The sequence below is a fragment of the Euwallacea fornicatus genome, chromosome 28 (assembly GCF_040115645.1).
Source record: "Euwallacea fornicatus isolate EFF26 chromosome 28, ASM4011564v1, whole genome shotgun sequence".
In the NCBI taxonomy this organism is placed as follows: Eukaryota; Metazoa; Arthropoda; class Insecta; order Coleoptera; family Curculionidae; genus Euwallacea; species Euwallacea fornicatus.
This window is the reverse complement of record NC_089568.1, coordinates 2,693,630-2,721,545: the sequence shown is the minus strand read 5'-3', so window position 1 is coordinate 2,721,545 and position 27,916 is coordinate 2,693,630. Positions and strand designations below refer to the sequence as shown.

General features: G+C 38.4%; 1 protein-coding gene and 1 long non-coding RNA gene across 9 annotated transcripts in view; one reads left to right on the top strand and one right to left on the bottom strand.

Annotated features, from left to right (window-relative positions):
* Positions 1–27,916, bottom strand: part of LOC136347449 (autism susceptibility gene 2 protein homolog) — a 101,450-nt gene that overhangs the window by 51,004 nt on the left and 22,530 nt on the right. For all 8 annotated transcript variants that reach the window (XM_066297460.1, XM_066297463.1, XM_066297464.1 and 5 more), the window contains exon 5: positions 20,933–20,959. In XM_066297460.1, the coding sequence (XP_066153557.1) occupies positions 20,933–20,959 (27 nt within the window). The remainder of the gene's footprint in view (positions 1–20,932; positions 20,960–27,916) is intronic.
* Positions 20,345–21,663, top strand: LOC136347451 (uncharacterized). The gene is made up of 3 exons (XR_010733499.1): positions 20,345–20,797; positions 20,999–21,388; positions 21,444–21,663. It is a non-coding gene; the product is annotated as an uncharacterized lncRNA (long non-coding RNA).

The following is a 27,916-nucleotide window of genomic DNA, read 5'->3' as shown; positions in this document are numbered from 1 at the left end:
AAACGCGCCCGGACTGGAGAAAAGCGGATCAAAGAATTAGGAGGATTAAAGGAGTAACAGTTGGCCCGGCTTAAGCCGTTTTCCATTGTCCCGAAGTGTTTTACGAAGAAGCTGTGTCAATATTTCAAGATAATCGCGTTGAATAATGACATACTCTAATAAGCGTGTTCGTAGGTCGAGAGAAAAAATAAAAACGAGTAATAAAAAATCAATTAGACGCAGTGATAAACAAGTTAATTAAGAAAATTGCACCATAATAGAGGGAAGGATTGCTTTAATGGGCTGTGAATAACCCAGCGTAATTATTATGCCATTTAAAAATTCCCGCAACATGATTTGCACGTTTTTTTCCAGGACCGATTTTTATGGCTCGGTCAATTATATGCCAGGTTTTGTATAATTTAATTTTGCATAAAGGCGAAACAAAAGATCCTTTTCAGGTCATTTAATGGACGGAATGTGTCCGGTCATCGCCGACACAGACACCGTTTGTTTGGCCCTGAACTTCGTGCCACTTTCCATTGAAAAAACCCGAACAAATGGAAACTTGGCGCTTGGAAAAAAACCACACAATGAATATTATAATTTAGTCTATAAATCATTGTAGACGGAGCGGGTTTTTTTTATTATTATTTTTTTTTTAATACGATATAGTGTGATATTGCATCAGTTTACTTTATAACAAATTAATGTCAAGCATGTATTTTATTATATTTTAGTGTCCCCCCATGAGCACTGAATTTATCCTAACCATGCACTCCAAAAACACCTATTATCGGTCTGGCCAACTGCCCATAAAATCGATTTTACGAACTGACAGCACAAATTTATTAACGCGATTATGTCAAAATAAAATCGAACGAGCTCCGTTTTTATGGGAAGACATTATTTTTACGATCTCGGCCGAATAATGAGTCGTTTTTTCCCGGCGATAATCGCGTTACGACGCCGAAACGACATAAAAATGAAGACGCCAATAATAAGAAGAGCTCGCGTGATCCAAATCGTTTCTCGAATAAAGGCCCGTTTTTACTTTTACTCTACTATTTTTCACCCTTTAATAGGCCATATCGCCTATTTACGACCTCGTGCTGTAATAGTCGCAATGATCAATTAATTTGTTACTGGTATAGTCACGTCACGCCTCTATAACCTTGAGTTAATACCGACACGTGACAACGAGGGGAAAGAATCAGCCGATGACGCTTCAACTGTCATGCAAGAACTGTACGTCAATGACAAGATTAAAAACCGCAATCTTGGCATTTTCGACCGGCGCTCATCGCTACGTTTCTGATGACGTGACTCAGGTTAGTTGCAGCAACTGTCATCTGTCAGTGAGCATTTTCGTTGCATGCCCTGCGTTATCTACTTGAATTGCGTGATTATGACGGAAATTCACCAGTCCATTCTGGATGTGTAAAACCTGGTTGACAGATTAGAGTTAAATTCAAAATTCAACCATACTGCATAATTCATTATTTGTCTAATGAAATTACCCACTAAAAGACAAACGAATTCCTATAGAACTTCATTTTTGGCATGCCGCCAAAAAGAACATATTTACGGCCGGCCATAAAAATCATCGGGCCATTGTAAAAGCAAATCTCGCGGCAATATTTCAACTTTCGATGTTGGTCTATTAGATGATTAGATAACCAACAACGGCATGAAATATGTTGTTTTAATGGTAATCAGGAGTCGACTTAATTAATGGACGGTTCGCGGTTGGGCGAGAAAATACCCGGAACTTGTCCGAAGTCGTCGAGCGAAATTAATTAATTGATTATGAACGGCCGAATTTTAATTAAGTTTCAGATCTGCAATGATGAAATTTGGCAGTCGACGCTTATTAACGCCACTCTACATCCACGTTCTTTTGTGCCAAAATGTCAGTGATGACGAGAGTGTGGACAAAAACGAGAAGAGGGTTACATAAGGGGATAAGGGATTGGCAAGCACCAAATCGGGGGGAGAAGAAAGAACATCACTAGCCGGTGCCAGACTTAATAAAATGGGAAATCCGACGAAGGTCAAGTCAGAAAAGACATGAAATTTTAAAAAGATCTGGACAGAAAAAGAAAATACGACAAGCGCTAAATTTAAAAAAATATCAAGAAAAGTAGGAACAAATCCGACCTCCAAAAAAACAGGTATGCAAGAAAATTTGCCGACAAGCAAGGAAAAGTCGACAAAGAGAGATACATAGAAGTGTAAAAAAATCCATTCCAGGAAGAAAACGTGACATAAAGGATAATGTCCAATATATGCATGTACATGTAGTGTGTCCTTCCTGTACCACGTCAGCATAATTCTCACATTTTCTAAGATTCCCGTGAAAAAATCGAATCCAAAGAGAAATTTCTTAACTATTGAACATTTATTAGCGCTTCTCACATGAACTCAAAAATAAATGTTGCTAATAATTAGCATCAATGTTCTAATGGTTTTCACTAAAATGCTTTCTAAATATTGAACCACTGTTATAATTCTAATACAAATGATCATTAGAATAGCGGTTTGACACGATTATATCACGTTGAACGAAAGTTATAGAAACTTTTTAAAATCTGTTAGACTCGATTTTACAGCAAATTTAAATTAATCTCAAGTAGATTTAACGGAGAGTCACTGTGGCTTACTAAACTTATAACGTGCTGGCGGACTATTTTCAAGGCAAATTTAATGACAAATTTGGAAACTACACGATACGGGGATAGCCTCAGAAATACCCAACCTGACATATAGATGACGATTTTTTCGCTATTCAATACTTTCATCTGAAAGGTATTAGTCCATTCAACATCAAAGCAGAGTTAAATTCTGCTCTGGAGGAATCTGATCCTTCGTTAACAACTGTAAAATGTTGGACGGCAAAGTTTAAACGCGGTCGTACCAGCTGCCAAGACAACCATCGCAGTGGTCAACCGAATCAGGTGCCTACTCCAGAAATTGTGCTAAAAATTCACAAAAGTCTACCAGAAGACCGTAGGCTAAAATTGAGCGAGATAGCAGACATCATAGGCATGTCAAAAAGTACTACATATCGCCTTTTGACAAAGAAATTGTATATAAGAATGCTATGCGCAAGATAAACAAAAACAGCGCCGTGAGGATGTTTCAAGGAAGTGTTTGGCAAAGTTTCGCAGGAATAAAACCGAGTTTTTGAATGGATTCGTAATGACGGATCAAATATGGATCCATAGTTTCACGCCTGAGACGAAAGTGTAGTCAAAACAATGGACTCAATGGGTACAATCGGCTCCACCAAGGAGAGCAAAAAGCGTTCCATCTGTTGGAAACGGAATGACATCGGTATTTTGGGATGAACGTGGCATAATTTTTGTTGACTGTTTACCTAAAAGAAAAACAATACACGGATAATGCTATACACATTTATTGCAGAATTTAAGCGGAGAAATTAGGAAAAAGCGTCCGCATTTGGCGGAAAAGAAAGTCTTGTTCCATCAAGACAACGCACAAGACCACACTTCCATCATCGAGATGGCGAAAATCCATCAATTTGGTATCGAACTATAGCTTCACCCTCCATATTGGCCAGATTTAGCCCCCTCTGATAATTTTCTATTTTACAAAAATGAAGAAATTTTTGCCTATTTTGAAACACTCAAAGCTTTTTTTTTATTATAAACGGGGTACGGAAGCCATAAAATAACTTTGGGAAAAGTGTGTCAATCTCAAAGGAGACTATGTTGAGAAATAATGAAATTCTTCCATTTTTTTTTGCTTTAAGCGTTTGGTCGGGATACTTCTGAGACTATCCTCGTAAATTTTCTCTAAACCACATTTAAAATAGGTTGAACGTTTGCGAATTTTAGAACTGATTTACAGTAGACGTGAAGCATGATATGACAGATCCGACGTAATTTAAAATACATTTAGTATATGTAACTCAAAAGCAAATTTAGATTGTTTCAAAGCAGACTTATGACTAGACCTAGATTTAATGTCAGCTGGAGCGGATTCAAAGCAATATCCAGTAAATCTTTTATGTAATTTGCCAGCAGAATTATCAGTGGGCTTTTATAATGTTGAACGTTTTACAGTAGATTTAATGTGATTTACGCCCGTATTAGGTGCTGCAGGTTCAGTTGCAAGAATTGCAAACTTGGAGTCGCAAGCTGGGAGAAATTGCCAAATGCATGGGCAGTTTTAGCTACTTCTCCAAAATTACATTACTTCAGAAGTTTTCAAAAAGGGATCGGTTGATGGCAAGACTGCGCATGCGCTTTTCCAGGATGTAAAGTTAGAAAATGGGAGTAATTTTCAAGAATTTCCCTTTGATCATATTCATACACGTATCAAGTTCCAAATACACAAAGTTAGAAGAGAACATCGTACAACTTCAGTGACACATAAATTCCTGACATAATCATCTTTTTTTAGTTAATGGCTTTGTTTGCCCCAAGTTTGGCGAGTTGCGACCTCCCAAATTACCAATTTGGGACAAACCACAACTTCGCAAATTATTAACGATTTAAAAACCAAACTAACGACAACCGAAGTAACAACAAAAGAGATAATTATCTACTACATTCATCTTTAAAGGCGTGACAAATCGCGCAATGACTGACATTTGGAAAATGTACCTTGTAATGTTATTTTTGGCTTGCGGTTTGGCCTCAGGCCAGGCTGTTGAACACGAACAATTGAGTGTGAATTATGTTTACAATTTTCTGATTGAGGTTCTTAATTTTTAATGTCAAAGAGATACAACAGATCGCTTTCCTAATTGAAAAGGCGAATCATTTGTTGTGTTTTGATTACGATTATAACCAGACTTGGCATGTATAAAATCGAGAGATGAATTTGAAGTATTTCGCAGAACTTTTCTCTTCAAATTAAAACGGTTCAGCACCGTCTCGGGCCGCCTAGAATTGGTCAAAATTTCGCAAAACGTGTCAATATTTTAGTAGCGTTTTTTCTCAGTTTTAACATTTTGAACTTAACGTTGAAGTTTTTTTCTAATTTTTAAGACAGAATCTCTTCTCAGATTAAAACACCACCACATTGAAGATGCCAATATTTGACTAGTGATACATATTTGACTTCAAATCGAAGCGTTCACTAAGAGCTCCTGGCGTCTAGAATAATCTAAAACTTTACACGAAGCTTTTTTCATTCTTACGACAGGATGTACTGGAATTTAAACCGAAAATTTAGTTTTCATCATAAGTTGTTGAAATTTTGTTTTTTTTTTGCAATTGAACGAATTAAAAAATTAAACTACCTGAGCTAATTGCCCCCCGGGACGTCCCAAGATTATCGAAAAAAGTTGAATTTTCTCTCCAGCTATTCTCGGATCGGAACTTTAAGTTGAAGTTTTAAAATGCATAATTACAAATTAAGTACACCTCGGGGCCTACCGCGACAATTGAAATTTTCTAAAATTCCTCAAAACACGTGAATTTTTTTCGATTTTTTAAAACCCTTGTCTTGTGTTTCTATTAACGAGGCGGACATTAATGTCGACATTGTTTGCGATTAACTCCACAGACCTTTCCTAAAATCGAAACATGTTCAGCTTCTAAATCCCCCTAATGAATTTTCCCGTTTAATCAACCCTTTGATGAATGGCATATTTTCACTCTACAATGGAAAACCTCGCACCGTACCGCCGAAACAATTGGTTTCCAATCAATAAAAGACGGTGCACCTTAATCCGTAATCCGAAAAGCCCAATTTATCCAGCACAAAACAGTCGGGGAACGGGATAACAAAACTACACGGCGGAAAATCCGCAAAACGGGGCCCGCGTTCCCAGCGGAGCTCGCGTTGCACAAAATCGATGAAAAATTATCCACTCCGCTCTTCCCGCTTTTTAAAAACCACCCCCGGGCATTTTAAGAAGCCGCCACCGACGACGTGCCGCATCCACTTACGAACGTCTTTTGTTTGGTGTCAGTGGCACAAACAATCGCTACACGGCGGAAATGTGCCGTTCTTTTGTTTAAACCAGAACCGGGCGAAGGAAACGCACTCGCGGGGGTACGAAAGGGTGACGAAACAAACGAGGAGCGCGCGATTTCGCTCGCGACAATTCGGCTACCTCAGCGATAAACTCGTTACGACTCACGCTCGGTCTAGGGCCGACTGAATCGCGGATCGCGGCTGCCTGGGATCGCGCCGCGAACGAACGCAGCAGGGACGGGCTAGGTGTTTGGGGATGGAAATCTTGTGGTGGAGGAAAGCAGCTAGCGGCCACAATGCTAAAACAATAACCACAAATTGACTTGGCAATCGCAAATGTTTGACAAGAGCCTCCAGCGAGGTAGTACCTGTATCCAATGACGCTGGACGCATTGTCGTCACATCAATGGAACCGGCGACACATTTTTCAGAGTGGAAAAGTGTAGTCGCGAAGATTTCAAAAAGACGAAGATTGCAACTTAAAAATTCAAACGAGACGTGTATTGTATTAAAAAAATTAAAGTGTCTTAAATTTTGAGTATGTCTGATTAACATGTGGGTATAGTATCGAGTGCGTTCCGTAAGAAATTTCTTAAGGATCCATGTACTATCCAAAATATTCTTTAAAACATCTACAGTGCAAGAACTACTTCAAAAGGGTGTTCTTATGCCTTTTTGGACTCTGCGATTCAAGAAGGATCACAGTACTGTTCAGCACTAGATTTACCAATGTAGAAAATATTATTAAAGTCACACTGCGTAATCTCATGTGATATTCGTTACTTCCGCTATAACTTGATGTGCTGTCAGCTCGAAAATGCTTTAGATGTAATGGCCCTATCGAATTCAGTCTTACTAGAAACGTTCATACTTTCCCTACCTAGAGATGTGTAGAGTGAAAAATGGCCACCAACTGGAGAAAACCTTTTTTGAAACTAACTGTAAACTGGAAAATTCACTTCGAGAAATCCGAAATGTCTCGTCGAACACTAAAAAACTGATCGACGTTAAATAATTACTTATTTTTAAGTTTAAATAAACGATAAAGACTTTATAATTCCAGCATTACATTCGATGCAAACAATGTATTGAATGTTCTCGATTTGGACGTGTAACCGTTTACTCAGATATTTATTAATGCTCTTCCGTAAATTGTCAATAAAACTGAACTGTTAGTGATGGAAACTACCTCTGAAAAAATTTCAAGAGCAAACAGGAAAGAAAACACATTAATTCTTGACAATTTAACTTCCGTCTGACAATTTCTGAAAGCCCGGAATCGTTTTTCTGTCTATTAAAATTCATTTTTAGTCCTCGATAAACAGCGACTTTTGTGAATTTTGTTTATGAACGCTTTATGAAACTAAAGCAGGGTTTACACAAGTACACTTAAATTCTTCACGTCTAAATTTAAGTGTTTACATACATATCGCCAATCACTTGCGCATGCGTGTAAAGCCCCTTGTAGGAACTATTGCGAATCACTTATGCGCATAGGAAATTTAATTAAAAACAATTTGGAAAAATTAAAGAGGATAGGTTTTTATCGTTTCTCATTGTGTTTTTATATAAAAGAAATCGTTCTCGTCTAAACAAAACGCTGCATCAGGACTCACTCGAAATCCGCTCGTCTATCGAGGACGCCACCCCCAATAATCTTGATTGCTGAAAAATCAAAAGGGGAGAAAAACCCCGAAGAGCCACGTCTGGCGCCGGACAGATGGCGCTGCCCAACTTTCACCCAGATTTCCCTAAATTTCTTTATTGACGGGGCAATTCGTAAAAGCTGTATACCTCTATTATTCTTATCTGCGATTGCCCGAGGAAAAATATTTGCATTAACGTTTTTACATTTTTATGACCTGTAAGGCAACGTCGTAAAACTTAAAGCATACAATTAAGAAAACCCGCAGTTTCGAATCGAAATCGCGTTTACGGGCTGTCAAACAGCCATACACAAACACGAGTTTTTCTAGTCACTTTTATGAGTTTGCAGATGGATTTAACATTGTAATAAAACAACTTTTTACTTCAAGCTCGAATGTTATTTCCTTTTTAATAACGGCTTAAAACCTCGACTGAAACTTTCAATGGCCGCACCATAAAATCGTTTAGTACATCATAAATACCCTCCCATTAAGTCCGAAATAACCCTACGCAAAACCCCTAATAACGCCATTCAGCCACATAAAACGACCATAATTTTTTTTGCCGAGGGGTGGAATATTGTTTTCCGATATTGAACGAACGACTTTTTTCACGATCGCATAAAGCCGGAGATTGCGGATGATAAATCTTTATTATCGCACAAGCCCTAAATCATACCATAAATAAGTGGAATTATGACTTTACCTAAAATGGATGATTGTTCTGGGATTTCATATTTGTTTATGATTTGTGTTCTCGTGTCTCTGATTGAATGAAGTTATGATACCACTATGGAATCGATGAGGTCCCGAGGTGCAAAAAAGACTAAAAGTTTTATGTAAAGAAGTTGTTTAAAGGTTGACAAAAGAATATCTAACGAATTGCGTTAACAAAGTCGTAAATGTCCGACAAACAGGCCGCCCAATTGTTTGCTCAAGTCATTAACATTCTCTCTCTCTTTGATCGGTGCTAATCAACTAAGATTCTCTTTGTTTACCTGTCACACCTACTGCCTACAAAGGACATTACTTATTTCATCGGTTACGTATGGAATTTTTCTACCAGGAGAGCTAACGGTAAACGTAAAAAACAAAAACTCTCAACCCGAACACCCTTCAATGAATAACCTTCTAAATAAATTTAAAAATCAAAATATAACAAAAAACGTTCTTCAAGAGGGGTGACAAGATAAATAATAGGCGTTTTTATTGGACGCGTGCGGGTAAAGTTAACACACACCCGTAAATAGGGTAAATATTGTACGTAATACATGCACAAGTATGTATATTGACTGAATATCACCGCGTTCATTTGATCTATAGAAAATGATTTATTAACAGAAAAGGAGAATCACTGTCTGATTGATAAATTGCCACAGAATTATTTGTCCAAGACGGACACGTGACCCGTGTCTGTTATTAAAAAATAAAAAGTTTGCCCGTGCCATCACTGACCAATGTGTCACACTTCTTCGATTGTATTTGCATATGATATTTTTCGAAATATTGGGCCGTTTCGAAACTTCTGAACAACCCCCCATATTATCAAATATAAAACAATGGAATGCTTCCTCCTCCAATCCCAAGACAGTATCCTTAACAACCTCATCCCCTTAATCCAATTGAAACCCCATTTCAACCATGGCAGCTCCCCCAAAATCGAATATAATCATAATAATATCTAATATAATAAGTTATTGGCAATGCACACGCACCCCTAAAACCTTAAGGGTACGTTCACAATAACCCTTTGTCCCGGCCAAAGGGATTGATTGCGGTTCCGGCAGAGACCTAATGATCTTTCGGGGGTTGTATTAATTTTAAATGGACTAATTTCGGGGTGGTTTTTGCGAGTGCAAAGCGACGCGTCGCGCCGCTCGGGGGTGAGCTTAATCAGGTGTCAGGTGGGGGGGCGAATTTCAGGCTTAATTAAACCTTTGGGTGTGTTTGTTGGCAGCGGAATGGCAAATAAGTAATAGAAATTTAATGGTTGAATGGAGGAAAAAGAGAATTGGAGTTTTAATGTAGGTTGTAAATGCAGAAAAAGCGAAAACTTCTTTTCAATATCTCAATACGTAAATTCCTTACATAAGCCAAAAAAGGTATTTAAATTGGAAATATAGAGCGAACCGAAAGTAATAGAATAAAAAATAATAAAATCTGCTTATAAACTCGCTGTAAATGAGAACACTTTGCCTAAGCTTGTTCGTTATATTAGTTTTTCTATTCTGCGTTCCTGTAGTTTCGTTTATTTGCGAATAATTCAATAGATTTAATAAAAATAAAAGTTTAATTCATAAAATATATTCGTAATTTCCTGTTGTTTATATGCTATAGTTATTACCCGGCCATTGTTACGTGTGTAATGACTGAAACTACTTGAATTCCCCACCGAAGTTCACTTTCAGTTTTTGCGTGATACCCCCAACTTTTAGGTTCAAGTAGAACAAACAGCTTCATTCGGATGCTAGAACCGTTGACAAATCAAAGCTAAAACGGTCCCCTAATAGACCTCTGAATGAAAAACCTGCATCGGCCCGATCTAGCTGGAAAACGTCTCCTTTGCGCCCCTTTAAATTTTATTAAAAGCCGAACCTCTCGCGCTTATCGACTGAGATTCCCCGGAGAAATCGCCGTTTTCCGCACACGTCCAATTGGAGCTACTTTAACAACTCTTTGGGGTATTTCCACATTCATGCTTTGTTAAGGGCCATAATGCGATGAGGAAAATTCCTTCCCTGGGGGCACGTCCTTTTTGACAAAGGCCGTTTATTAACACTTGGATTCACACCTTATGTCTTTTCACAACTTTAATGAAGGTATTTATCAGATTTGTTGTTTGGGCAATGATGGAAATGTCTTTATCGAATTCTTGACAGTTGTGTTTTCCTTATATTGGCCTTATAAAAAGAGCTTCCGGATTAGGGGAAAGAATTCGGGGTGAAACGCGCGCGTAAACGTTTTCCAGGTCCGATATCCACGTAATTCTCATAAATTTTATTGCCCCACAGGACGTGCTTTTCCAAATTCGGTCTGGATACGCGACCGCAATGTCAATAAGGGCACCGGGGCGCGATCAAACTGCTAAAGCGACGCTTAAAAGGGGAGCACGAAGGTGGCGCAGAGATACCGCAGCGGACGTGCACGCCACTGGAATATTATTGACCACGTACAAGTAAGTATACGAGCCATTAAAAACATTTTTATGGAGGAAAAAAAGCAATGGAAAAACATGCGTTTTTGTTATAGTCGCGGCTTGATGATTTTAAAGGAAACGTGGCAATTCTTATGTAAAGTCACGAACGAAAAAACCGTATATAAAACGATCTGAAAACAGCATTCGAGCAAATTGGTGGCTAAATAAGCCGAATGGGACGAGATAAGCCGCTTTAATGCGTTTGTTTTGACAGCTTTTGCGAGCGCCGACCGGGAGTGTATTCTTCAGCCCAAACACCAGAGCTCACATAATGTAACAAAAACACGTAATTTCCTTACTTAACATTAACAATTTTCAAGCCGCGAACAAATTTCGGTTCATAAAATTGATCATCGGTATGTGGATGTTTATTTCTTGAGCCTGCTTCCGGGAATAGGGCCCTCATGGGAACAAACCTATTCTCAAGTTGTCGATTTACATCAGCTCGCTTTTAGCATACAAAGTGCCCCGTTTAAACTTTTAGTGTCCTTTTGCACACTTTTGGTAAGGATTTAATAGGCGCTAAACATTCTGGCATACAGTTTAAGCGCAAAAGAAATTCTTTTCAAATACTTGATACTAACCTAGAGAATTTGAAGATACGAGGGGCGATAAATACTTACAGTAGCGGCCAAAAGTTTGAGCATTTCTTCTGAACTCAAATATTTAATAGAAACGGTACCGTTCTTTTAATACTTTATTAATATAACTTTTTAAATAAGGGTTGGATATTTATTAAAAAAATAAACAAATGTTCTAGTCTAAAAATAATTACGGGGAATAACGTTATCCTGCACTGACAAAAGTTTGAAAACTAGTTTTCAGTAAAAAAAATGACTAAAAATAAACATTTGATAAAAAAAAACTCAATATTTTGCGGTATAACCCTTAGCTTTAATCACAGCAGAATACCGTTTGTGCATTGAACCCACAAGATTTTCACATATACTAACAGGGTTCCCTTCCGTTTCCGTTGAAGAACTGCTAGGAATTGTGTACTGTTAGAAACGTCAGAAATACGGATTTTCTTCTCTAGTTCATGCCAAAGATGCTCTATGGGATTAAGGTTAAGTGATTGAGAGGGCCACTTTAAAACCGGAACATTATTTTCTGCTATCCAGTTTTCTACCAAACGCGAGGTATGCTTAGGATCGTTATCATATTGAAACATCCACTGGAGGGGCATTTCCCATTCTTCAAATAGAAGCATATGATTCTTCAGTGTCTTTTGATATTTAAAACGATTCATAATAGTTTCAATAGCCACTGGGGAATCCAGTCAAGATGAGGAAAAACAACCCCAAACCGTGACATTACCGCCATCATGCGTCGCAGTAGTAATTTAATACTTTTGGTGAAATTTACTTCCTACGGGACGTCTTATATACTTTATTCCATCGTTTCCGAATGGTCGAAATTTACCTTCGTCGCTGCGTAAAACGGTACGGACCGTTTTGTCGCTGTCCAGTTCCGATTATCTTTTGCAAACTGCAGACGGACTTAGCGATTCTTTCCAGAAATTAGAGGTTTTTTGACGGGCCTCCGTCCGTAAAGTCCTAGATTAATTAATTCCCTCTTTACAGTTCGTATTGACACTTTAATGTTATAGTTTATGGAATATTCCTTCGCAATATCAACATCCATTAATCTCGGATTTCCATTCGATAACTTTTCGATGATCCTTTCAGCTTTTGCTGATAACTTTTTAGGTCTGCCACATTTGTTCCTACTACCAGTAGTATGGTCTTCGCGACAGTTCTTCGAAATCTCGGAAACAGTACGTTTTGACGTTCGCAAGTTTTTTGAAATGTCGATTACATGTCGACCGCTGAAATGTAACTCCAGTCAAGAAAGAATAATTTGCGACGTTCACCCGATACAAACGAATAGCAATCTGTTATTGAGATCAGTTTCCGAACTTTTGCCCATCGACAAAGTGAAAATAAATGATAATAACGTTCCTTGGAATCAAACACATCTTTTTTGTTACTGACCTCCAGGAACATGTACGTGTTTATCGTTATAGTGAATAAAATTTATTTTTTATTAGGAATACTAAAATAATTGAGAATTAAACGAGCTGCCAAACTTTTGGCTGGTACTGTATGTGCAGAGAATTGCGATCGATAGGTGTGTTCACAAAGAGTTATAAGTACAACACGTTTTATGCAGTTGAATATTTCTGACGAAGAGAAAATTTGTGTGTTTCATCAACCTCCCTTCATCCAGCCTTTTAGATGCATCAGAGGGCTTGATTTTTTTTTGTAGATATTAAGATCTCTCCAAAGCGAATATAACGAGTACTATAGTATGTCATTGGTCGAGGTTACGATACAGCGTTAACCCCAATGGAGAAATCTGCGTCCCCAAAGACCCGAATCGCGCTATTGTCCCGGGGAGATGATGTTCATTACATGCGAGTACAATGGTACACTTTGTTCGTGGTCAAGCATCTAGACTTTCCGCAAATTAGCTAGTAATCCCGTTTAAATAACTTCGTTAGAAAAGTGCATTCACAAACATTCCACAAGTAAATCGACTTTTCCCGATTCCCCAAGTGCTTTCTTGTCTCCTGGTTTCTTTCTAGGGCTTCACTGCTTTACACGTCATTAGCAACGGAATCTATCACGTTACCGCCCAAAAGCGTGGTCGAAAAACGCGACTGAAATTTTAATTTCAATATTTTTCGTTTCCGGTTGTTTGAACTGTTCGTCTCGAAATTATTCAGGGTCGCCCCTAAAAGTTTGTCCACATACGTTAGTGAGACCCTGTATAGGTTGTCAAATTGTGGCGATTCGAAGGGACGTTCGTTGCATTGAATCGTCTGAATACCAAAAAATGACGATACGACGCGACATTTAAACCCGTATTCAATGTCAATTTGGAGTGTTTTGCAATCAATTCCGGTGTAGTAAAGCTGATCCGGTAAATCCGGGCCCTTAACACGCAAACTCGTAAACCAAATCCCGAAAACAAACGTTCCATATCTCAGCGAGAAGAACGAACGGGTGGGTAATAATTTCCTCAGTGACGTCTGAATGGACTCGTAAACCGGCGCGGAAAATCGACATAACGATAAAAATGCGGATAATAATTTTGTCAACTCTCGAAAGACGAACAGACGATCGCATTACACGCCTTAATGGATGCCAGATCGATATTTATGTCGACGACAGTCGTTTGCTCGCCGAAGCGCCGTTTCACTCAATATATTGAGGTTTTTCCAGGCTGAGCTATTATTACCCGGGTACGGCGTTACAATCACGCAATTAAATCAATCATGTTGCAGGATTCGGATTCCTGCTAACGACATTTAAAATAAACATATGTTGGTGCTGCACTGGAACAATAACTCGTACGGAGCACGAAAACATTACATTAAGCATTTAATTACCGGGTCTTTTGTATACGTAATGCGCTCCCATTTCGGCCCCCTTTGAACACAACAATTTGCACCATATTCCTGCGTTTAAATGCTAAACACATTCAGGGAGTGGAGTTGGGTAACGGGTTTTATTTGCTCAATTCGCATCGAGATTATCAAAACAAGTTGCTACTGTTGCTTGGACGCCATTAACCGTTCCATAAATAAAAGTCCTTGTCCGGAATATGCTAAAAAACCCACTTTCGGTCCGTTCACGACAAACTTGTTTACCCGACATATTATGCAGTTTTCAGGGGCCATCACTTGCACCAAGTCGCTATCATAGACCTTTCTCCTCGGGAAAAGAACTGCAACGCCCCCTACTCCGCAGTTCGCCCAGCAGGATTTCCCACTGTTCTCCCTGCTGGGGCCTTTTATCCGAGATTTGTCGACACTGTGTAGAATTACACCGGAGCACGGCTCCATAAACGTCCTGCTCGGCGTCTCTTTCGATTTATTCCTGATTTGTTTTCGTTACTCGTCTCCTGCTAGCAGCAAATTTAACGGGCATGTACCCAAGATCGATCCTTTGCGAAGTAGTGTGCACGCCATTCACCACTACCGTCTGGCCTGAGGACATGTGTTGGTGTTCAAGGGGCCCCCGTCACACGTGAACAACAGAAAGCTCATTGTATGATAATTGATATATTTGGCTTGTCACATTCGGTTTACATACAAATTGTATTGTAATGTTCCTTTGAACGGCCCACGTAGGAGCCGTTTTTTCGGTCTGGGGTATATTATACATGTAACTATAAAACTGAGTCGTGTGAGGTTTTAGGTGTGGTTATTGTCAGTGTCACAAAATTAATGAGGCGAGCAGCGTGAAAGCTAAAAGAGAACATTCATCGTCACTAATATTCTGGATTGAAAGGTTTGTCGATCGCTGATCCAGCGCTCAGATCTGTGAGTCTAATCGAAATGGATTCGAGACCGTTTTTTGGAGAATTTTGAAAGTGTCTGAAATGAGGATCTCTCAAATTGTTTTGACAAGACTCTTCACCCCATCTAAGCGATCCAATGTGGATACAGAATTCGAATCGATGAATTTAAGTAAAAAATAGTTTTCAAGCCAGAGATGCGTTCAAACTTTGACCGTTGATATTTTAAGAATATGCCATTCCGGTACCCTTAACAATATACTAGAGCAAATTAATGGCCTCGATGAGCTCTGTAAATCTATACAATAATCGAGTTTTGCCATTTTCGTGCGTGAGCGCTCATGGGAATTACGCAGAGAATGATCTATTTTCATTGCTTTTTCCATTAACTCCGTAACATTTTTGAGATAATCAATAGACGCAAAAAAATGCCACGTTCATTTACAAAAAAATATGGTGGTGGTGAACAGGTGAAACGTCGGACGTAAATACAGTGGAATTCGGCTGTAACGAATACTCGGTTATAACGACCGAACAAAAAAAAATCCGCTCAAGTTTCTATAAAACTAATGTACATTTGTTCGGTTATAACAAACTCGGATATAACAAACCGCATTTGTCATTTTGTGGAACTTTAAGCTCGGATATAACGAACCGTCGGGAGACGCAGCTGTGAGCGAACTGCGGAAGATTTAAGAGACTGTGCCAAAAACCAGCACATTTCTGATTTTGAAGATATTAACTTAGGCGAGTATGACACGATTGATGAAGACGTGGAAGTTGCCGCATTTCCTGATCGTTCATACAATTTGCCAGTGATCAATGTGAAAACAGTTCGAGTAACGAGGAAGAAGTTGAGAGGAATGATAAAGTTTTAATGTCCACAGCTCAATGGGGCCTTCCTGCTTTAAGGATCGTAGCGTAATATGGGCAAATTACTCATCCAGATAATTAAAACCTTTTAAATGCGACGGATCTTTTGCAAAACAAAATAACTGAAGGAGGGTATTGAAGAAGGGTACACAGTCGAATTATGCACTTCTTTTCTACCTAAATTTCGCTTTTTTTTCAAAATACGTTTGTTACTTTTCTCATTTAATGCGTACCAACTTATCAGAACCAAAAATTGTATTATTTGGCACTCGGCTAAAACAGAGATTTTGAATCAACAAGCTTTTTTCCACGGCCGTTTATAGCGAACCTCCGCATGCAATCCACGACAGGCCAAGTCCCTTGAAGGTTCGTCGCGGCCAAGTTCTACTGTATCTCTAAATGAAGAAAATCGCCCACGATAACAAACGATTCCTAAAGTACTTTTTCACCGCGGATAAGGTATAATGAAAACAATTTTAAGTTTTCTACTGACTTTTTTAAATTTTTGCTTAAACTAGGGATATTTTTTTATTTTTTCTTGTATTTCAAAGCGGCGTGTTACCGAAGAACTAGGAGCCAAGATCACCAAAAATAAATCGACCAATTCTCCTCAAAAAGCCCCGAGACAAAGGTCCCTCGAAGTATTTTACATACTTTATGCATTTGAACTAAACGAAGAAGTATCTGAACGTTTGCATCAGATTTGTAATGCAGAAACTGCGCTGTCATTTCGAAAATACTTATTCGAGAGATATAAGTCAAACACGGGAAAAATTCTCCGACCAAACAGACATAAATTATTCTCGTAATTCCCTTACCTAGAAAATATTTCGAGAAAATCCCTCTAAAAGCAAAACCTGATAACTTTTACTGCCGTGGCTTACACCGTGTATTGTTCCAAGTGAAATTTCTTAAAGTAAACAACAGGTAACACGAAGGGTTTGTAAATGATACCATTGTGATATTTTGGTTTCGGTTGTTTCAGCCTTAAGGCAGTGCAGCGGTGACGAGTTGATCAAATATTGATCCAGCAATAGGGAATCAATATTTGTGCCTGGCAAACAGGGCTTTGTATTAAAACCGGGCATTATAAGGCATCAAAGCGTTGGTTTCGTGTATTCGACGAACGACAAGGTACTCTAAAAGCCGAAAAAATGGGCGACAAAAAAAAAAAAAGTTTGATTGAAATGGAAATTAGAGCTGGTGACGAGACAAAAACGGATTTCATGCCGCGGCAGCTCCGACATTAATAAACAGTCGAAACTGGAAAATAACGCGGCACAAACAAGCGAAAACGATCGAAACACAATCTACATTATGAAGCTGTGCACAAACAAAAGCGGCGAACAAATAAAACTAAATTATTCAGATGGAGATATACACCCTCATCTCATCTGTCTGCTCTCGCTCGCTCCTGCTCGGAGGAGGAGGAGGATCCGATTATTATGTGTTCTCTTTCGTCGTTTTCTTTGCCATTTCAACGAAGAGAAATGGGAATATGAAAAGTTAGCAGAGTTTATATTATGTGATGTGCAGTTTTCCGCTACATGTAAACGGATTGTTATTTCTCTTGTTACCGAGGGGAAAAGGGGGAGAGCTAAACCGCTGCTAAATGTAACGCAGTTATTCCAACTTGATTTTCATTGGGAATGTTTGTCGGATGAAGCGGGGGAATTTTCGGACGAACTGGTGATAGTGGTAAAATCAAGTGACGCATTCAAGAAACTTGAGCGGCTGACTTGCGGCACGCAACGAAATGTCCTCCGAACCAAACATGGGTACTGTATTACCGACCGTCTCAAAACTGTGCAATCGAGTCTACTTTGTTCACATCGAGCTTGCTTAAACCACGATTAAGTAGTCCTCTCTCTGGATTGGTGGTCTCGGCATTGTATCTTTCATGGTACTTAATGTTTTCGATAGTTCTCAAAGATTAGACAAACGCCTGAATTTTTTTTCGTTTTCTTTTTCCCATTAAGCAAATGTGGGGAGTCCCAACTCGTGTTTAGTACGTCACTGATATACGTAGATATTCGATATGCCACTGTGTTGTGCACTTGTCTCTTTTAATTTTTGGCGCCACACCTGACTGTGCATCCTGAAATATTGGAATCTTTAATTCTCTTTTTTAATAGCGAAGCGGATTCTTTAACTAACTAACTCTTTAACTAAGGAACTCGATACACGGAATTTTTTGTCAGGTCATTTTAATTTTGTAATTTTATCTGGCATGGAAAACACTTGGTTATCTCTCCTTAAACGAGAGGTACACCTCGGAAATACAAAAAGGAAACGAAACAATAACAAATACCACTTACAGCACCGACACAGATAATGAAGTATTTAATGCAATAAATAACTTTCTGATTCGGGTTAAATCACTTACATCAACGAATTAAATGAACAATGACGTGATATAATTTTCCTACAATTTCACCCGTCGCAATCTATCTATACACTTTAGTTTTTAAAATTTTCATTTCCATAATAATTTTGTCGCAGATTTCGAAGACGGTGACGCACTCGTCACCGAAACGTTAACAAGGACATTCTTTCGAGCCCTCGAGAAGTGCGAATGTCGTCGATTGTTACAATCCGCCTCCACCAACGTGTAGAACGCGCCCATTTGAAATCTTCAAAGGGCCTACATGCCGTTATGCTTTCGAATTCCTATAACTTATAACGGCATGTGCAATGTTTCTTTACGGCCGAGGAATAAAACGTAATTTTCTCACCCTGATCGAAAACTGATTTTCTAAGTTACGGAGCCTTTACTTAAACACCCTCAAATTTATTTTTGCCGTCACACCAAGTCGCTCATAAACAAACACCTTTCCGGAAACAGACCCACAAAACAGCTACACAAAAGAACACAAGATAAACGCTTACCCGGATTTCTTTATTGCGTCTCCGGAAACGAGATAGAGTCGACGACGACAAGAAGAACGTCACGAGCTCCGGTGGAAAATTTACCGAATAATGTGACATTGGTTGCCTTACGGTCTCTGTCATCCATTTAAACTCCGAATGTCTTGTACCTCTTTTCTCCGGAGCCATTTTTCAGAAAGGACGACTCGTAAACGGATGCAAATGCCGTCGTTGCGATGCTGGTTTTCCGCTTTGTCAAATCACAATCACGTTCCAGGGCCGAGGTTTATTTATTTCCGAAATGACTTTTCATGGTACACGGCCTAATGAAGCAAAGGACCTAAAAAGTTGCGATAAAAGGCCGCAGATAAGAGGACTTCGAGCGGTGACCCGACAAAGAAAAACGTTTATAAGGAAAGCCGGACGATTGTCCGGCGACGCAAACACTTTTCGAAAGTTCGGAGCTGGGGCATGTGTGAAAAGTGCGATTATAAAAACACACAAAAAAAAAAAAGAAAAAAGAAAGGCCTTTTTAACCTTTTTTTAAGGGCATTTCCCTGCATTCATCCCACAACTGAATGAATTCGAACACAATAAATAGCAATGTTGAGGCGTTTTAAAGAGTCGTGAAGGGTTGGTTGTCGCAACTGTTTTGTTTTTTTTTCCGAACGATTAAACTTCTCAAATTTCGTGAGGAAAACATCGATTTATAAAACCATACGCCTCGTGGAAACTCGGTTAATGCAACTGTCTCCTAAATCGCCAAGACAAACATTTCAAGGATGCAAAACCGGGCCCTTGCTTCGAACATAACACACATCCCCGATTTTTGTGGAGTGGGCCCTCCAGGGCCATTAGAGCCCTCTACCAATGTTCGCGCACACATTTACTCTCGGCACTCGTTAAGTGTCGAGTAGCATCCGAGCTTCGAGGCAGCGAAACTACTCACTGCCTTGGATATTAACCACTCGCCTTTCTCTCTGTTTTTCGCACCTCTTTTGTTTGACAGTGCTTGTCAAGTGGTTCTTTCGAGGACTCTCGCTAAGACTTTTTCTATATTTTACCCCGGAAAATCATGAGATATAACCAACCGCGTATGTTTTGTTGTCAGTGTGTTCCAGATTGTATTTCTCCTCAAAAGGAGTTTTTTCAGTTGTTTTCCGGGCTTTATTGGAAAGGGCGCATTGGTGCCCCCAGGTGCGGTCGCATGACTTCCTCAAATATTGCGGCGAAGGAGCGCGATCTGGATTCCTTTTCCAAATAACCGGAGAAGTTTTAATGTCGGATGGAGGGAAATGGCTTGAAGTACCTTACTTTGAAAAATATTCATGGGAATCTCGCGCCTAGAACAATTCGACATTTTTAAACATTGACTTTGGATGCACCTCAATAATAAATTCCCAAAGAGACAGCAGCGCCACTGCAAACAAACCCATTTTTAAATTATTAAACATCGATCGTGTTCGGCGTGGTTTTCGGTGGGATCGTGCCACATTCGAAGATAAAATATGGAAACTGCCGAACGGGGAATAAAATAACAGGAGAAGTCTCGTCTTTCCGAATTTACGACCTCAAAAAGTCGAACAGGTACCGTAAATGTCACGACGTAACGTCAACGCGACACGTACGTTACATGGGGACGATTCAGTCCTGAGGGTGTGAATATTTCAGGCTGGAAAGAGAAAGCCGTATTACTAACCCAGATAAACTACCCATAAAAGCCAAGTTACTATTACTAACATGTGTCTTGCAGTTAAAGTAAAAAAGGATAAAATAAACAAAATGGCACTTTGAGCTGTACACACTAGCCAAGTATTTTTCGTTTTTCTGGGCTTTCCCTTTGTTATACGTGACTAAATCAATGCAACAACTGGATTATCCCCGAATGGATTGACTATCGTGCCAAAGTCCATTAACCACCATAATTCAGCCTCTCGATGTAACAAAATCGATCTACACACGCAGAGACGGATTCGGCGTAAGTAGGTATTAAAACCCACTTGTAGGTCTTCGGTAACGACACCCAATTTCAAGTGGGTACTTACACAATTGAATGGTGCAAAACAATCCACTTCAATATCTTAATGGCACGAGATTATACGGTACTACTCACCTTATCGTCCTCTCCTTCGCTATCACACTGGAAAAGAAAAACATGTGTTAATCATTTTAATTACAGGCCTATGTAATTAAATAATTACTGCTGACAGACAAATAAAATTAATCCAAAGAAAAACACTACAAATTATGCGATAGAACCGAGTAGAACGTATAAAACGAAGAGTGTATGACCAAATGACGGAAACAAGGATTTGCCTGCGAATATCAATATTGTAATTTTTTTACTTGATTCATAATCATCTGCTTCTGCGTAAACGCCTTAAATTTGACTTAAACTAACAGTTTTCCCGTCAATTTTAAATATAATCAAGGACAAAGCGCAACGCAATGAACGAGAGACAAAAAAACAAATGGGCCCTTCGAAGCTCTGCGCACGAGCCGTTTATTGTTGGTTTAATAGTTATATATGGCAAAGTTGGCACGGTGGCTCCATCTAGCGATGATGATTGTAATTTTAAAGTGTAATTTTGATTGTATATATTTTTTGGATTTGTGAATTTCAGATGTTCTTTACTTACTAACACGTGATACCAGGAATTGAAGGCTCTAGTCTGTCTCTGTGTCAATTATTTCGAGCAGTCCATTCGGGGCCTCTCTCCCTTTCGGCGATACATATTAATTTCTTTTTCAGATAGTTCGCCATTAATCTCTCAACAACCTGTTGGGATTATTTACTATTACTATTTACTTTTATTGCTTCTCCCTCGCCTAGGGGTTGAAATCCACTGCGTTTTCCGTAGATTGAAGTTAATAAAATTTACCCAAAGCTCTTGTATAATTTTTCTGTTTGTGACTTATAAAACGTTAATTTATAAAGACACCGACGGCTTAATATGCAAATTTAGAGCCAGTAGCAGCAACAAGACAAATCACAATTAAATCGAAAACAACAAAAACAACCCTACATTAGGGTCCATTCTCACGATTAACTGAAAGCCCTTCTCGGGAGCAGCTTTTAATAAAGCCTTAAAAGCGCGAAAAAACTCCCAACTCGACTAAAAGAAATTTATCAGGTTGATTTACCTAAAACGTCTTTTTTTTTCTCCGGGGTGGAAAATTAAATTTTCCAGCTCCTCCGCTAACTTTGCATTAAACTGTATTAACCATAATTCAAAAGCGCCAAGTTTTTTTTCGCCGGGGAGCACAAGGGGAGTGCGAGGTTGTTGGTTGGCCTGAAAGGTTTTTCGCCGCCTTTGGGGATGCTCTCGGGCTTAATGAGGTTTGCTTTTATCCGCTTTATATCGTATGCGTAAATGCATTAGTCTGGGGTGTTTGAGCTTTTTTGTTTGCTGTTTCTTAAAAGGATTTGTAATTGGGTTTATCAATTTCGGAATGGTTTATTTAGGGTGTTTTTTTTCGTTGTTTACCAAGAACCTCGAGGGAGATTCTAACTGTCTCAATTACGCTCAAGTCCGATTAGTAGAGATCAGAGTAATTAATCGGCCGCAATCGCACATTGGTAGCAATATAATCCTAAATCTGTTTTTTCTTCCGCTCGAAAAAAAAACCCGAGACTTCGTCTCTCGTAAGAGAAAATTTAACTACCCCAAACAAATTTCGTAATGCTTCATTCCTCTATGCCTTTTACAGATCGTTGTTTAATAATTCTCTTCTACCGCGAGTGAAATGCCGTTTTTCAAGGCTCACTCTTATTGCACATACGAAATCGCTTTCGGTGAGACGTAAGTGATACATGATCACTCAACATCTGTATTTCTTGACTTAACTTGACCCCGATTCCACTCAATTATTCAGACAGATTTGCTCTTTAGCCTCTCTACATCTTCTCTCTCTCTCTCTCTCTCTCTCTCTCTCTCTCTCTCTCTCTCTCTCTCTCTCCTCTACATGCTTTACATTTTTTGATAAAATCCAGCAACCCTTTCTTGAATAAAATGTCCCCGTCAATATTGGCACAACACTACCGACAAAAGAGAAATCACCGTCATGTATTCACCCCCCACTCATCCAGGATCCTAAATCCAATATAAAAGAAAATTTCCTTGAGAGAAGCATTACATCCTCCCTGCCGAGAAATGGGAAGAGAGCACAAGTAAAGAAGCCCTTATAAATAAAGATACATCGTCAATTTACTCCGGCAACGTCAGCAAAAAGTCCCATCCGGGCAGGGGGGATCATCCACCCATGTCGAAGTAAAGTGGGATATAAGGGAATATCCTTGGAACATAATTTGTTGTCTCTTTTTTCGGGCTATTTGTGGGTTTTCTTATTTGATTCTATGATGGAATAAGTTTTAGCGAGATAATACTTTGCAATTTCATTCATTACACTTAACATTATCATGCAATATCTAGAATTTAATATGAAAAATTGTGAAATTTTATTTTCGACAGTCATTTCTGTCGACTTTCCCTTGCAGTACGAGTGTTGACTGTTGATGACTGACAATCGATCCTGCTTTTTCGGGGCCATCGTTAGTAGACGCTTTTAGAGATTTCGTGCAAATAGAATAAAATGTTCATCGATAAGTGATTCGATATTTTCATTCGAAAGTTGTTAGTTCGTTCAACATCAAAACGAAGTTAGATTCTACTCTAGTCGAATCTGGTCGTTAGTTAACCACTGTAAAATATTGGGTGGCGGAATTTAAACGCGGTCTTACGAGCTGTCAAGATAAACTCCGTAGTGGTCGACCCAATTACACAACAGATCTGACCACTTCAGATATTGTGGTGAAAATACACAAAATTGTACTAGCAGATTGAGGGATGAAATTGCGCAAGTTAGCATACATGACAGGCATGTCAAAAAGTACTGCACATCGTATGCTAAAAAAACTGAACGTAAGAAAGCTGTACGCAAGATGGACAGAACAGCGCCGTGAGGATGTTCCGAGGGAGTATTTGGCAAAGTTTCGCAGGAATACAACCGAGTTTTTGAGTCAATTCGTAACAATGAATCAAACATGAATCCATCGTTTCACACCTGAGACGAAAGTGCAGCCAAAACAACGGACCCAAAGGAGAGAGTCGGCTTCAAAGAAGGCAAAAAAACGATACATCTGTTGGAAAGGGGATGGCGTCAATCTTTTGAGATGCACGTGGGATAATTTTTATCGACTATCTCCCTAAAGAAAAAACAATAAACGAAGAACATTATACAAGTTTTTTACAGTGTTTGAGCAAAGAAATGAGCAAAAAGCGACCGTATTTGGCGAAAAAGAAAGTCTTGTTTCATCAAGACAACGAACCAGTTCACACTTCCGTCAACGCGATGGCCAAAATCAATCAACTTTTTCCTCACCAACCCTACTGGAAAGATTCAGCTCCCTGAAATTATTTTCTATTTCGAAACTTGTGAAAAAAATTATCGCTAAAAAAAGGTTTTTCCAATAATGAAGAGACAGAGTCCGAGGTTGATGTCTATTTTATAACATTCGAAGGTTTTTACTATAAACAAGATACAGCAGCCATGAAACATTGCTGGGAAAAGTGTGTCAATCTCTCAGTACTGAGAAACAATGTAACATTTTCCAAATTTTTGTATCTTTAAGTGTTGGGTTGGGTGCTTCTAGGACTGTCTTCGAATCTATGTGCTGTTCCAAATTGGAGAAAATCGGCAGAGACTGTATAAATTTATGTTTGTCCTTGTATAGATAAAAGAGGGACAGCAGCTATATTACACATATGAGTGACGTAAATGTAAGTAATCTCGAATTTTAGAAGGCGTTTACTGAATTTTTATGTCAATGTTCTATTTAGTGAGGTTAGAAAATAGCACGTCTACAAAAATTTGACATTTGTCAGGTTGTTTCCTCACTGACACGTCAAATTCTATTAATCTCACTGTTTTTACACATGACAAGAATTGATACCGGCTAATTTTTAATTCATTTGAATTCTTCAATATTTTTTCTCTTTTTCGTCCATTTACTCCCATCGCGCATTGTCGTGGATACGGAGCATGCCATTGAAAGTTGGTAAGAAGCATTTTGAACAATTTTTCAAGCACGACTGGCAATCAATTGCTTCAATTAAATAGTAGATAATTTACTTTTACAATCTAATAAATAGTATATCTCGTAGTCAGTGCAATAAATCAAATACGGGGTGTCCAGAAAATCAATGAAAATAAACATGTATATTGCACGAAAATAATCCCTGCACTAAATAATAAATGCACAATGGGTTTCATTGAAATCCATCGAAACATTCTCGAGACGTAGCAAAAAATATGTTTTTTTTTCTTCAAGAACTTTGACCATAAATAGCGTCTAAACTAGACACATTTTTCAAATAACTTTTGACCCAAATAATCTCGTGATACCAATTTTAACATTGATATTCGGGATATTATGTGTTTTTATGTCACTAATATAGTTTTTTATTTTGGAAAAAGTGCCTGAATCTTTCCATACGGTGTTCGACAATGACCAACCATTGTTAACAAACGCATCAAACAAAACCATTATCAACTATGCAGGTGATACACGATAAAAAATTTAAGAACCGTTGAACAAAGCGGAGGAGATGTTACTATCAGTGGGTGGTTTTGTGAAAACGGATGGACAACGATAAAATAAATGATGTATTATTTACCACTAAGAATTCAACAATCACAAAACCGAAAAACCTAAAATTAGCCAAAACTCTTGGGTATTTTTGTAGATGAACATTTCAATTTGATTTTTCATATAAAGTTAGTGAGAAAACAAGTTCTATTTAGCCAATTTTGGACCAAGTATAGTATGTTCTTCTCAAAATCAGTTAGTCAAGTGTAAAGCTCATTTGTGGTCCAAAAGAGGGTTATTCCATCCCTCAAGAAATTAAGTATTTAGATAACTACAGAGGCAGTTTTAGAAAATAGGATGTTCTGACGGCGTATCCTCTGTATACGGATGGATATTTGATGCTTTTTTACCAGGGATAAAGGACTTTTCAAATTATTACTTATATATCGTTATAGAAACTTCAAAGTAAGTTACCCTGATCATAGTCTGTAATAGTAGTGCACGTAATTAATATTGACAGAAAAACGCCTCTATACATCTGTTTCAAATTATACAGGGTATCTGGTGACTCGACGGCCATAGGCTAAAAGTGAGATCCTTAGTGAATTTCGAGTTGAAAATATCTAAATAACTTATGTCCGGAAACCAAGGTAGTGTTCAAATATTTATTTCCTTTAATATTTCAAAAACGGTTTTAAATATGCGCATAAAATTTAGGTCAGGTATGACAGGATTAATGTGCATATTTTGGAGAAATCAGAACATTACCACTTGTACTAGTGACGGCCGCGTGGCCACGCGGAGACCTATTTTTAATTGAAAAAATGGTACGCTACTGACTTCCTTCAACATGAGTATTTCTGTTGTTATGTTTCATCAATTATTAATAAAAAGATCTCTTAGTATTGTGTCGCTCAAGTAGCCGTTTCAGAGGTAAAAAAATAATTTATAATTCCTTTACCTATCACAGAATCCGCACATATCACCGAAGTGCGCGTGTCTGTGGTTGCAGATTTTCAAGAGCCCATGAATTTGTGTTTTAAACAATAAATGTTAATAAATATTGCTGCTATAACATTAATAAAATGACAGCGGCAACGATAGGAATTATTTCGACGTAAAATAAGTAAAATAAATGAGTAATTGAATACTGTGTATTTTGTAAACAAAGCGTTCCCAAATAGAAGTTACTTAGGCATTTTCGGTTCGAAATTCATCAAGGAACTCGCCCTTAGTCTATAGCCGTCGAGTCACCAGACACCCTGTATAAAGCCTCACCGAACAGATTTAAATCTATTAAAGCTATCCAAATGTTTAAATGAGAACTGAAGAAAAATTCGATAGAATTAGAATGTTTACTGTAGTCAATATCACAATGCTCTTATCGTAGTCATAGGCCTGGCTCGTTACTTGATCTCTTTTTGAAGTTTTTAAACACCAAAAGATGGTCAGTTTTTTAGCGTTATTTTATCGCCTGTCCGAAAACATTACTTAAAATAAATAAATATTGAATTCGAAGACATTTTCCATTGGTTAAATTTATTTTTCTATAATATTTTTCAATAGCAATAAAATTATTTTTCAACGCGACGTCATCGAATATGCGCCTAGGAGCATTTTTGGCCCTGAATAGTAAATAATTTCCAGCCCTAATGAAAAAAAAATTACACCCGCGCCATTGAGTCATTGAAGTAAACCGCGTCACTGATTAATGTTACATACTCTTCTATCTCTTGAGAACGGTTTTTCGGTTGGTTTTTCCATTCCCATGACGAAAATATACTTTTAGTCTTTTCCCGGTTTTCGGTCACAAAAAGCGAAAATAATCAAGAGAAAGCGCTGCGAGCGGTTTTTGCCGAAGGGAGAAAAACCGTCGGAAAACAGGAGAAAATTGCTGAGAAAAGGCAAGCGGATAAATCATTGTTGGCCGTATTGGTGTCAGGAGTAATTGTTTTTCACGAGAAGAATAGTTGAAAGGGCCGGTTATGTGCCAAGATATTCGATCGGAATGTGGCTTAAATAGACTCAAAATGATCTCAAACTTGAACTTCCGAAGGAAACAACCTTTAGTCTGTTTAACATGCAACATTTTGTACATTTCTCCGTCAAGTCTAAAATTGTAATATATTCATGCCATGTTAAATTCACGACAAAACTGTCAAGTACAAGCTTTGTTCAAATTGCAGCATTTCTAGCCAAAAAAAAAGTATCTGAAGCGCGACAAATTTACGTTATAACGACCCCTTTTAAATCAGTACTTACGGGAGTGACTATACAATGGCAAAGGGAAACGTTAATTTTTAACTACATTGCCGCTCTCTCCAAGTTTTTAATTTTAAACTCGTTACACGGTGTACCTTTGGAGAGCTTTTAGGACTTTGAGACGCTTTCGCTTCAATTACAACTGCCGGCTTAATAAGAGTGGTCCTAATGCAAATTGGGTTTTAATTGTGCTTTGAAACATGAAAAAAATAATCGGAAGGGATTTAAAAATTCAGAGTTTAATTA